At 53.6% G+C, this 11,049-nt stretch overlaps 2 protein-coding genes across 3 annotated transcripts; both read left to right on the plus strand.

Annotated features, from left to right (window-relative positions):
* Positions 1 to 2,847: 2,847 nt before the first annotated feature.
* IL25 (interleukin 25) lies at positions 2,848 to 5,900 on the plus strand. Its single transcript, XM_036242407.1, has 3 exons — positions 2,848 to 2,856; positions 2,987 to 3,294; positions 5,645 to 5,900. Exons 1-3 carry the CDS (start codon positions 2,848 to 2,850, stop codon positions 5,898 to 5,900), a joined length of 573 nt encoding a protein of 190 aa, XP_036098300.1.
* Positions 5,901 to 6,986: 1,086 nt separating this feature from the next.
* Positions 6,987 to 10,172, plus strand: CMTM5 (CKLF like MARVEL transmembrane domain containing 5). Of its 2 annotated transcripts, XM_036274858.1 has the most exons (5): positions 6,987 to 7,354; positions 8,274 to 8,426; positions 9,453 to 9,545; positions 9,727 to 9,811; positions 9,907 to 10,172. In XM_036274858.1, exons 1-5 carry the CDS (start codon positions 7,229 to 7,231, stop codon positions 9,918 to 9,920), a joined length of 471 nt encoding a protein of 156 aa, XP_036130751.1. In that variant the 5' UTR covers positions 6,987 to 7,228; the 3' UTR covers positions 9,921 to 10,172. The 2 variants fall into 2 exon arrangements, with proteins under 2 accessions (XP_036130751.1, XP_036130759.1); XM_036274866.1 differs by lacking the exon at positions 8,274 to 8,426.
* Positions 10,173 to 11,049: the final 877 nt, after the last annotated feature.

An 11,049-nucleotide genomic window follows, 5' to 3' on the forward strand; every position in this document is an offset into this window, starting at 1 on the left:
TGGGGAACAGGAGCAGCACAGGGGGTCCCAGCCCACAGAGCTGAATCCTGAGTGGGCTGGAATGCCCTGTGACCTCAGACAGGTTGAGGTGAGACCTGTTCCGCCCCAAGCCCAGGTGAGTGGAAAAGCACTTACTGCAGGGACTCCCCTTCCCTGCAATCTGGGGCAGCACAGGGTGGCACCTCCAAGCCAGAAGATTAGATCTGGAGTTGGTCAGGGCTGTAGTGGAAAACCAGATTCACCCCTTCCTAACTGTATGACCTTGAGGAGGTTTCTAAATTTCTTTGGGTCTCAGTTTCCTCTTTTTTTTGTTGTTGCTGTTGTTAATTCTCACTCTAAGGTATTTTTCCATTGATTTTTAGACAGAGTGGAAGGAAGGAGGGGGGAGAGAGAAAGAGAGAAACATGATGTGAGAGAGACACCACTGGTTGCCTCCCACACAACCCTGATTGGGGGAGCGGGGGAGATGGAACCTGCAACCCAGATACCCAGGTACATGCTCTTGACTGGAAATCGAACCCACGACCCTTTGGTCCTCAGGCCGATGCTCTAACCTCTGAGCCAAACTGGCCAGGGCTCAGTTTCTTAAGGAGACAATAGGGATAACAACTTTCACCACGTGGTTTTATTGGAAGGTAAAATGAGCTGATGCACCACAGGCCTTGGCACCATCCTGGCACAGGACACAGAGCTGAGAGGCCGGCAGAGTGTGGAAGCGAGAGAGCCTCGGTCGTCGGGAGCACAGGGTGGAGAGCAGGACAGAGCAGGGGCTGTACTCCTGGCACTGTGCTTCTCCTCAGCGCCGGCTCTCCCAGCCACCGGCTTGTTTCCCCTGCACAGCCCCACCCCCAGTTCCAGGGCCCTCACCACAGCAGCGTCCCCCAGCCCCCCAGAATGCCCCCTGACCTCATTACTACTATGCTCTGGGGCTGCTTTGCCCTAAAGCAACGATTTTCAACTGGTGTGCCACAAGAATTTTAAAAATGTGCAATACCAGACTATTTAGTCAGGGGCACCTACCTCTTTTCCCTTAGGCTGTCACAAAAATGATAACAGCCAGCACAATAGCTGTCAGATGTGAATGAATCAAAATGATACCTGTTTTATTTTATTTAATTTATTTTTATTCTCACCTGAGGATCCTTTTTTTTTTTTTTTGCATTTATCTTCAGATAGAGCGGGAGGGAGAGGAGGAAGTGAGAAAAACATCAATGTGAGAGAGACGCATCGAGTGGTTGCCACCCACACGACCCAAACCGGGACCAGGGACAACCTGCAACCCAGGTACGTGACCTTAGCATAAACCGAACCCGTAGGCTGACGCTCTAACCACTGAGCAACTGGCCAGGGGCGATATCTGTTTTATTTTTGTCAGATTGGCAAAAAATACAGTTTTTGGTGTGCCACAGAATTTTAGTCATTGGTTTGTGTGTGCCATGAGATAAAAGAGGTTGAAAACCACACTTTAAAGCATTTGAAGGATTCCTCCTCACTCTACAGTTAAAATTATTCCTGGTTCTCTTTATTTATTCCGTGTCCTTGGTTACGAGAAGAGTATTTTCTAAGGGAAAACACATGCAAATCAGGAAACATCAGACACAATGTCAATATATGGTGTGTGTAAGGGTGTGGGGAGGGGGACTTGTGGGTGTGAGGCTTAAGGGGCCCAATGGGCAACGATGAAGGCCTGATGGGAAGTGGGCTCTGGCCTGCTCTCAGCACAGTGCCTCTCAGGCTGGGTGGTCCCTGGCTGACCTGTGTCTTTGGGGTCAGGCCCAGCTGGAGCCATTGTGAAGCACACAACTCCCCCCACTCCGCCCCAGCTGACAGTGGCCCATGCAGCTGGGGGCTCTGAGGCTGGGTGGGCTCATCTCATGGCCTGATAGCAGCAGCCACCCCTTTCATGACCTTATCCCCAAGGCCCTGTGATTGGGTGTGGGGACAGGCTGGTACCTGGAACTGGGATCTCTTGATGGGTCTTAGGTGAGGCAGTTACCAGGCCCCTCCTCTTCTTGGTTTTACCTTCTAATTTGTGCAATGGGAACAGTCACCACAGTTTCTTCCATCAGACCCTGCACATCCAGCCAACCAACTGACGGAATGGGGGTCTTTCTGTAGTCCTGAGGGATCTCAGGGACAGAGGGGAGGTTGGGGGCGATGGGGGTTTGGGTGGCCACCAGAGAGGGCGAAGTTAAGTTAGGGAGCAGGTCATGGACAATGGGGAGGAGTCATAGATGATGGGGGTTATAGAAGTTGGGGTCATTGACGATAAGGAAGGGGTCAGAGAACAGAAGGGTAGATGGTCACAGGAGATAGAGTGGAAATGTTCACTAGGGTGGGTGATCAGGAAGACTTCTGAGAAGAAAGTGGAGACAAGACCCTGAGTGAGAGAACCATGGAAGGAGACCTCCTGAAGAGAGGCTGGATGATGTTTCCTAATTTTGGATACGAAGCCAACCAGGGAAATTCCCATAATGCCAGTTTTCAAAGTCTGAGTAGCAGAACACCATTGCTTTGACCCCATGCAAGAACAAAGTTTACCCAATAGGTTTCCAGGCTTACAATTATGTTCATCACAACTTCCATGAGCAGAGCATTTTAAGCAGCTTTGGAAACACTGTCAGGTTTTTTTTTTTGTTTTGTTTTGTTTTGTTTTGTTCTGTTCTGTTTTTTAATCTCAGGTTACTCCCTCCAAAAGGTAGTGGAAATTAATTTGAATAAACAAAACAGGTTTGCTGAAAATAAAACCAGGACTCCCAAACTGCTCCAGCCAGCCTACTTCCACAGGGCCCTCCCTGCCTGTCAGTCTGTGCAGCACTGCTGGGCGAGCGGCATCTGGCATCCGGCATGAACCAGGTGAGTGTGCAGAGGCGCTGTGGGGATGGCGCCAAGTGGGAAAGCAGCAGGGATGTTGCTGTGTGTGGAGAAGGCTGGGCTCCAAGGTTTGGGGCTGGGAGTCAGGTGGAGCTAGCAACCAAGATCTCAGGGGACAGCCGGGACAGGGGCACCCAGACTAGATGGGAGCAGTTCTCTCACGGGCCTTTTCCTACAGGTGATTGCCTTCTTAGCAATAGTCATGGGAACCCACACCCTCAGTGTTCCGCCTAAGGACTGCAGCCACTGGCCCAGCTGCTTCCCCATCAAAGGACAGGACTCCACTGAAGACCTGCTGAAGTTGAACACTGTGCTCCTGCCTCCCCGAGAGATTGGTGGCCACACACACCACACAGGATCCTGCAGGGCCAGCGAAGACGGACCCCTCAACAGCAGGTCCATCTCCCCCTGGAGATATGAGTGAGTCTGCTGTCCCCTCCCAAAGGCCTGCATATGTACCAGGCAGGGCGTGTCCAAGGGGCCAAGGGAGTTCTACCCAGTTCCAACCCACCTGCTCCTTTTTATCTCAGAGGCCACACATTTTGGGGTGTTAGGTCTGGTCTGGGTCATAGCTTGGACTCTTATTGGGTGACCCTGGGCCAATTACTTAAGGTTTCAAAGCTCAGGTTACTTTTCTTCTGTAAAATGAGATAATACTGCATAGGCTTATGTGCAGATCATATGAAATAGTGTCTGTAAAACCTAGATTTAGTATATAAAATATTGGTTTTCTCCTCCTCCTCCATCTCTACAATGGCCATGCTTTTCTAACTAGGACATTAGGGAATCATGGTATGATACAGATACAAAGCATCCCAATACCAGATGCTCTACCCTGGGACTTGAGTGGGTGATCAATATACCGGGATAACGAAACCCTTTATTCAGGGGGCAGCTGGGGGGCTGGAGCACCAGGCTGCTTACCTTGGCTCATGAGCAGTCTTAGTCCTTCTTTCTCTCAGTGTGCCACATGAATATTATAATTCTCTACTTGTGCCACGATGTGAAAAATTTTAGGAAGCACTGAAATAGGGACAATGAAACAAAATACTGATGATTAGGCCTTAGGGATCCCAAGCATGTTTCTCCTTCTGTCTTATCCTCACGGGGTGTCTGTGTTCCCACTCCTCGTAAGTCTAGTCTAGCTTAACCTTGGCTTTGGGGATGGATGGAGAAGTTCAGTGGGTAGGGACGGGGTTGGCTCTGATTGAGACTAGCTCTAGGGTGGAGACTCCTGGTCACGATGCTTTGAAGTGGTCTCAGAAGGCTGGCCGGTCCTGGGAACGCTGGGGATCAGATGGCTAACTCGGCTGGGGTCCAGACCCGTCGTTGGGAGCTGTGAGCCCCTGATAATGATAACCACTCAGGTGGTCTTCCTCAAAGTGGGTTATTTTCTTTAAAAAAAAAAAATTGTTTTTCTTTATTGATTTTTAGAGAGAGGACGGGAGAGGGAGAGAGAGATAGAAACATCGATGAGAGAGAACATCGATTGGCTGCCTTCTGCATGCTCCTCACTGGGGATTGGGCCCACAACCTGGGCATGTGCCCTGACTGGGAATTGAACGTGCGACTTCTTGGTTCATGGGTGGACGCTCAACCACTGAGCCACACCAGCCAGGCCAAAGTGGGTTCTTTTTAACACTCATCCCACAAGCTGCTCTTCAGAAAAAAAGTGATGATGTCAAACAAACGGGTAAAGCTGCTCTAGCCCTGACCCCCGTGGAGACTCAGTGTGCTTAGCACATTAAAGTCTGTAAGAAGTTCGCAGAAAAGAAACCGTTGCACTCATCTGGCCATAGACCCCTTCTCTTGCAATGTACTTAAGAGGGAACTCACTTTGGAAAATGCTGTACTAGCTGAGCCCCAGCTTCTGAGGGTTTGTGTGCATGGAGAATGGCCTTACAACCTAGCAGCTACTTCCTGCTAGGCTTCTGCGTCCCAGACCTATGCAGCACTGACTTTTCACCTTTTTTTTTTTTATCCTCACCCGAGGACATTTTTTGATATTTTGTTCAGATAGAGTGGGAGGGAGGGAGGGAGGGAGGGAGGGAGGGAAAGAGAGAGAGAGATCAACGTAAAAGGGACACATCGAGTGGTTGCCAGCTGCACAACCCAACCAGGGCCGGGGACAAATTGCAACCAAGGTACATGCCCTTAGCGGGAACCGAACCCAGGTCTCTCTGGACCGCAGGCCGAGTCTCTAACCGTTGAGCCAAACCGGCCAGGGCCTTTTCACCTTTTTTTGACCATAGGATCCTTTCAGAATAAATAAGTCTCATCATGCACTGGAACATGTGCGTATGATGTGATATATGCACAGTCAGTGTCCAGAGGAAGTGCAGGAAATGGTTGATAGTGGCGCCCTCTGGGGAGTGGGACTGGTGGGGACATAAGACTACTAGCTCTCATTATATATTTTTTAATATAAGGATATTTTTTACTTTTATAATTAAAAATGCCCTAAAATATAATACCAATTACAAAGAGAAACCTCAGACTATCAGATGGAAGTGGAGCTGGTCTGGAGGAGGGTTGGAAAACCACTTGACCCTCGCAGTTGGGGAAAAAGTCCCAGAGACGAGGGGGTGATTTGTTCAAAGTCACCCAACACGTGGGTGCCAGGGCTAGGTCAAGAAGTCAGGCCTCCTGACCACACCATTTCCGTCCTCTGGAATTTCCACCCACCCTGGGCCTTTCCTGCTTCTGACCCAGGCCCTGCCTGCCCAGCCAGCTTCCCTCAGGGCCTGACTGACAAGTGCCACCCCCACAGGTTGGACAGGGACTTGAACCGGCTCCCCCAGGACCTGTACCACGCCCGTTGCCTGTGTCCACACTGCGTCAGCCTACAGACAGGCTCTCACGTCGACCCCCTGGGCAACTCGGAGCTGCTCTACCACAACCAGACCGTCTTCTACCGCCGGCCGTGCCCTGGAGAACAGGGCGCCCATAACGGCTACTGCCTGGAACGTAGGCTCTACCGTGTCTCCTTGGCTTGCGTGTGTGTGCGGCCCCGAGTGATGGCCTAGTCATGCTGCCCACGCTGGTCCCCGGTCAGAACACCGGAGCTGGGTGTACAACCATTTACTACAGTGAGCCGGGATGCCTGAGTGCTCAGCCCCTCCACAGCATCACCTGGAGCAGCAGGATCGTGGGACAGGATGGGGACTTTAGAGGAGAACACACTGTGCACTTTTTGGAGTGGAAGGGAGATGCAGGTGAAGCCATGAGAGCAGCAACTGCGGTGGCTGCTGGAAGCTGGCACCTGGGCATTTCCTCTCATAAAGCTCTGTCCCTTCCTTCCCTCCCATCCCCAGCTGCCCTCTCGAAGCACAGGCACTTTCTTGATATTTTCCCCCTTGCCAGCAAAGAACCCCTCATTTCATTTATTTGTTCATTCATTCATTTATTCATCATTATTTTCATTCATTCATTCATCAAGCACTCAGTGGGCATGTTACTAGTCTTCTGACATGGGTGACTCTGAGAAATGGACTGTTATTGATCATAGAGAGACTTATCCAAATAAATAATCTGTATTTAAAAGTGGCTTAATTTGTCTTTGGCATCCTGGTGCCTGAACATCTTGTGGTTCCCAGTCCAGTCCCTGTCCTCCCCATGATCAGCCCTCACCTACTGCTCTTTCCAGAGTTTCCGCTGTGGCCTCCCATCCCTCTGGCTCCCTGGTCCACCCCTGAACACCGGGTGGGGGTCAGGCCACTCCCCTGGCATACTGGAGAGACAGAGGCCCATTGAGGCACTGCAGCAAGAACACAGCGCCCCCTTGTCCCCTCGACAATCTGCCTTTGTCCTTCATCTTGGCTGCTACAGCTGGGTCCTGGGGGTGCTGCCTGGCCGGGCTCCAGCTCCCACTTTCCCTAAAAGTAAAAGGGAGGAAAGATGGGTCAAGGAAGAGGGTTAAGGTTAGGGGAGGGGACACAAACTTCTTCAAGCTTAGGTCTTCGGGGGTTCCTAGTCCAGCCCAATTCTTGGCTCCACTCCCAGCTCCTTCTGGTCTCCACAGACCTCCTCCTCTTCCCCCTCTTTCCTTCTCCAAGTCGGGGGAGGGTTGGCCACTCCTCTCCAGCCCCTCCTCTCCCCATGTGCCTCCTGGGGGCTGGTGCAGGCACCAGCAGGCCACTCTGGGCAGCTGGATGAAGGCCCATCTGGGCAGACCTCTCCCGGTGGGCGGCCACCTTCTCCTAGGACCCCACAGCAGGCCTGCACGCTTCACTATCAGGTTTCTCGAACTGCCTTCCTTCTCCTGTCTGCTTCCCAATCCTGCCAGGTTTCCGTCTTCCTTTTTCCCTTCCTGGGCTGCTGGCAGTGAGGGGCTGTGCCTGGTGGGCCCGTGGAGATGCTCAGTGCTCTGGATCGCCGGGACCGGCCCCCTGAAGAGGGGGCAGCTGCAGGGCTCCAGGGCTTCGCTGTGGACAAGACCTTCCTCTCCTCCCTCAAAGGCATCTTGCTGGAAACTGAGCTGGTAACAGCAGCCACCCCAACCTGGCACCTCCACGTCTCTCCTAGCCTGGCCCCCCTGCCCTGCCCTGCCCACCGCCCCCTCCCCAGGCTTCCTGGGCACCCCCCCTCCCCCCAGCTGCCTCTCCTTCATCTCCTTCCTGCTGCCTCTGCCTCTGGCAGGAGGGTGAAGTGACACAGGAGAGCTTCTGGGACATCCAGGGAGTGAAAGACACAGGGACAGGATGGGGGTAACACCAGCCTGTCTTTCCGGGGCTCTAAGATGGCCACTTCTTGGCATGTCCAAGAAGTCCAGCTATCAAAAAGGGCAGAGTTCCTGCAGCCCCGTTGTATCTGTCTCTTCCCCCTGAACATCTGTTCCCAGGAAAGGACCTTCCTGTGGTCACTCAGCAAGGCCTTAGTGTGAGGGCGAGTCTTCTGTGAGCCATCCCACAGTGCCAGGGCCGAAGGGGCCCCAGAATCTGCCGTGGGGCATTTTGTCTTCTAAGTCTTGTCTCCTGCCATGGTGCCACAGGCTCCGACCTTGTCAGAGGAGTCTGAGGCATCCAGGAGTGGGGAAAGGATTATGGGGCACCTGCTGCCTCCTGGGGTGCAGGGCTGCAGCAGGCATGACTCCAGGGGCTGCATTCACACTGTTCTGGGCCCCAGCAGGACACCCAACTGCCAGGGCTGCTGGGATGGGCAGGGGCAGCTGGTCATCCCCAAATTAAAGGATTTGAATCTTCCTGGGCTGGCAGAGGTGGGAGGCTAAGGAGGCTGCCCTTGGGCAAAAACCCTAGAATGTGTTCCTGCCACCAGGGATGGGGAGACCTTCAGGGACAGGTGGTAGGGGCCAGCCTGGGGGGACTCTTGAGGAGGAGGAGACCAAGGCCAGGCCATACCTGTGTCCCCTTCCTGGCAAGTCCACACACTTGGTCCTACAGGCCCTGACCTTCATCATCTTCATCTGCTTCACGGCCTCCATCTCCGCCTACATGGCTGCAGCACTGCTTGAGTTCCTCATCACCCTCGCCTTCCTCTTCCTCTATGCCACCCAGTGCTACCAGCGTTTCGATCGGCTGAACTGGCCCTGCCTGGTGAGGGATCCCGCCGCCCCTACCCCATTCGGTTTCCTTTCTTCTCCTCTGAATGTGGAGTTTTCGTTGTTTTTTTAATCCTCACCCGAGGACATTTTTCCATTTTTTATTCAGATAGGGCGGGAGGGAGAGAGAGGAAGCGAGAGAGAGAAACATCGATGTGAAAGGGACACATCGAGTGGCTGCCACCCACACGACCCAACCAGGGCCGGGGACAAACTGCAACCGAAGTACATGCCCTTAGCGGGAACCAAACCCGGGTCTCTCTGGACCTCAGGCCGACGGTCTAACCACTGAGCCAAACCGGCCAGGGCTGAATGTGGAGTTTTCCTTTCCACTCCAGCCTCTCTCCTTTTCCTGGGTCCCTCAACCCCAGCTGGGCTTTGCCCCAAGCTGTGCCCTCTACTCAGAAACTGCTTTGACCTACACTGATTCACGGCTGCTGGGTCACTGACAATGAGGATGCACAACTTTTAACATTTCTTTTTAATTGACTTTTTAGAGAGAGAGGAAGGGAGAGGGAGAGACAAACATCGATGTCAGAGAGAAATATAGATCAGTTGCCTCCCGTATGTGTCTGACCAGGGATCGACCCTTCATGCACGGGAAGACCCTCCCCCCAGCTGAGCCACACAGGCCAGGGCAGGACACACATCCTTAGATCTGCTCTCCCGCTCATCAGAGGTCCAGTCCCAGCCCCAGCCCTGCCCTGGCCCCCATGGCTGGCACCCCCTTGGCCTCCGCCGCTCAACCTGGGTCAGCTGTACCCCAGACCCCTAGCTTTCTGTCCTGGTCACTCTGAATTTACCTGCAACCCTTCCCTGGACCGTGTGTGTGTGTGTGTGTGTGTGTGTGTGTGTGTGAGCTCCTCTCTTTTCTCTTAAGTGCCTTATGTAGTCCAGGGGTATTTTTGTGCAGGGATTCAGTGCCCGAGGGCCAAGTGCTGACTAGCCTGGAAAAGTTCAGGGGGATGCCCCTGCCTTCTGACTTCCCTTTGACCCAGAACCTGACCCCCCCGCTCCCCAGGACTTCCTTCGCTGTGTCAGTGCCATCATCATCTTCCTGGTGGTCTCCTTTGCAGCTGTGACTTCCCGGGATGGAGCTGCCATTGCCGCTTTTGTGAGTCGAGGGCTCCAGAGCTCTCCGGTTCCCCAGGGACTGTAGCTGGTGCTGCAGGTGCCTCCCTCCCAGGCCCAAGCCAGTGCCTGGGGCTCTGATCCACACCTTGCCCCCAACCACCTCCTCCTACTCCCTAATACCGGATGGCCTTTGTGGTGCCATCCCCACTCCTGCTCCACAGGTTTTTGGCATCATCCTGGTTTCTGTCTTTGCCTACGATGCCTTCAGGATCTACAGGACTGAGATCACGCCCAGGGCCACTCAGGGTGAGTGTCTGTGCTCTGGGAGAGGAGATGCCCTCCACCCCATGCCCCAGCTGCCCCAGCCTGACGCCCTTCCCTGCCTGGCTCCATCTTCACAGGGGACCAGCAGTGACCCCAGGGCTAAGCCAGATTAAAGGGACCCTGGAGCCCAGGCACATCTCTCTCTTGGATTCACTAGCCTCCTAGAACACCGTCCCCCACCCCAGACCTACAGAGATGGAGACTGGCCTGAGAAGTCACAGAGACTTGTTTGTGGGCCTGGTGCTCTAAGTTCTGGCTCCTGAGGAAACTGGGCTGAAGAGGGGAATTATGGAGCCAGGAGTGGGCAAGAGGAAGCTGGTCATCTCCAAATTAAAAGATTCAAATCCTACTGGTCAGTCTTTTTCTTCCCCAGAAATTAGGTATATTGGGAATCCAAGGAGTGTTCATGGAGCTGGGCCCAGGTCCCAGCAAAGAGGAAATAGGGCGCTAGACTGAAGATGCTGAAGACATCCTTCAACACAGCTGTCTGTGTGCAAGTCCACTTTGCTGGGTGCTGGTGGCTGGGCACCTGGAGTTCTGTGAGTAGGAACAGCCTTCTCAATGTGAGTGCTCACCCGCCACACCTGCTCACACAAATTTGTGTGTGTGTGTGTGGGGGGGGGGTTGAAATGAGGTGCTTTGCCTGGGGGTGTGTGTAGAGCTCCCCCTTGTGGTGTGGTGAGGACTTGGCCAGCAGGCCGTGGCGGAGAGGTCAGCCTGTGGCTTCAGATGAGAGCGGAGGTTCCCAAAAGGCAGGCACTGGAAGAGGCCTTAAATGTCAGCCCTGATTCCACATAAGAGAAAACAGGCTGGGGTAGGGGAAGTGACATCCTTATTTGTGACAGAGCTGGGACTACACTACTCAACCAGTGTTCTGGATGTTGTACAGAGCCCCCTTATAGCTCAGAAAACATGGTCTAACTTCATCCCGGCTCCCTCTAACCAGTGAGTCCACCTTCCCAGTTTGTCAGTACCCAGTAAGCGTTTCCCGAGCATCTCCTGTATGCAGGACCCTGTGCTGGGCCCCAGGGATTCCGAGGGGACGGGCAGGCCTGTCCGTTAGCACTCAGACTGGGGAGGAGGCTCCTGAAAGGTGTTCATGAATCCCCACAGTGAGTGCACTGGGAGAGCTCTGCTCAGGGGGAGTTGGGAACAGGCACTGCCACAGCCCGGACAGTCCAGTGCAGCCAGGTTGTCCCTGCCTAGCCCCACAGAGCCCA

Source organism: Molossus molossus, unplaced genomic scaffold (assembly GCF_014108415.1).
Source record: "Molossus molossus isolate mMolMol1 unplaced genomic scaffold, mMolMol1.p scaffold_m16_p_1, whole genome shotgun sequence".
Lineage (NCBI taxonomy): Eukaryota > Metazoa > Chordata > Mammalia > Chiroptera > Molossidae > Molossus > Molossus molossus.

Bases quoted from the DNA above. Each gene is read 5' to 3' on its own strand.
- IL25 (XM_036242407.1), top strand. The intron at 3,295-5,644 runs GTGAGTCTGCTG...CCACCCCCACAG, and splicing joins ATCTCCCCCTGGAGATATGA to GTTGGACAGGGACTTGAACC.
- CMTM5 (XM_036274858.1), top strand. From the start codon at position 7,229: ATGCTCAGTGCTCTGGATCGCCGGGACCGGCCCCCTGAAGAGGGGGCA. The intron at 8,427-9,452 runs GTGAGGGATCCC...CCCGCTCCCCAG, and splicing joins GGCTGAACTGGCCCTGCCTG to GACTTCCTTCGCTGTGTCAG. The intron at 9,546-9,726 runs GTGAGTCGAGGG...CCTGCTCCACAG, and splicing joins GAGCTGCCATTGCCGCTTTT to GTTTTTGGCATCATCCTGGT.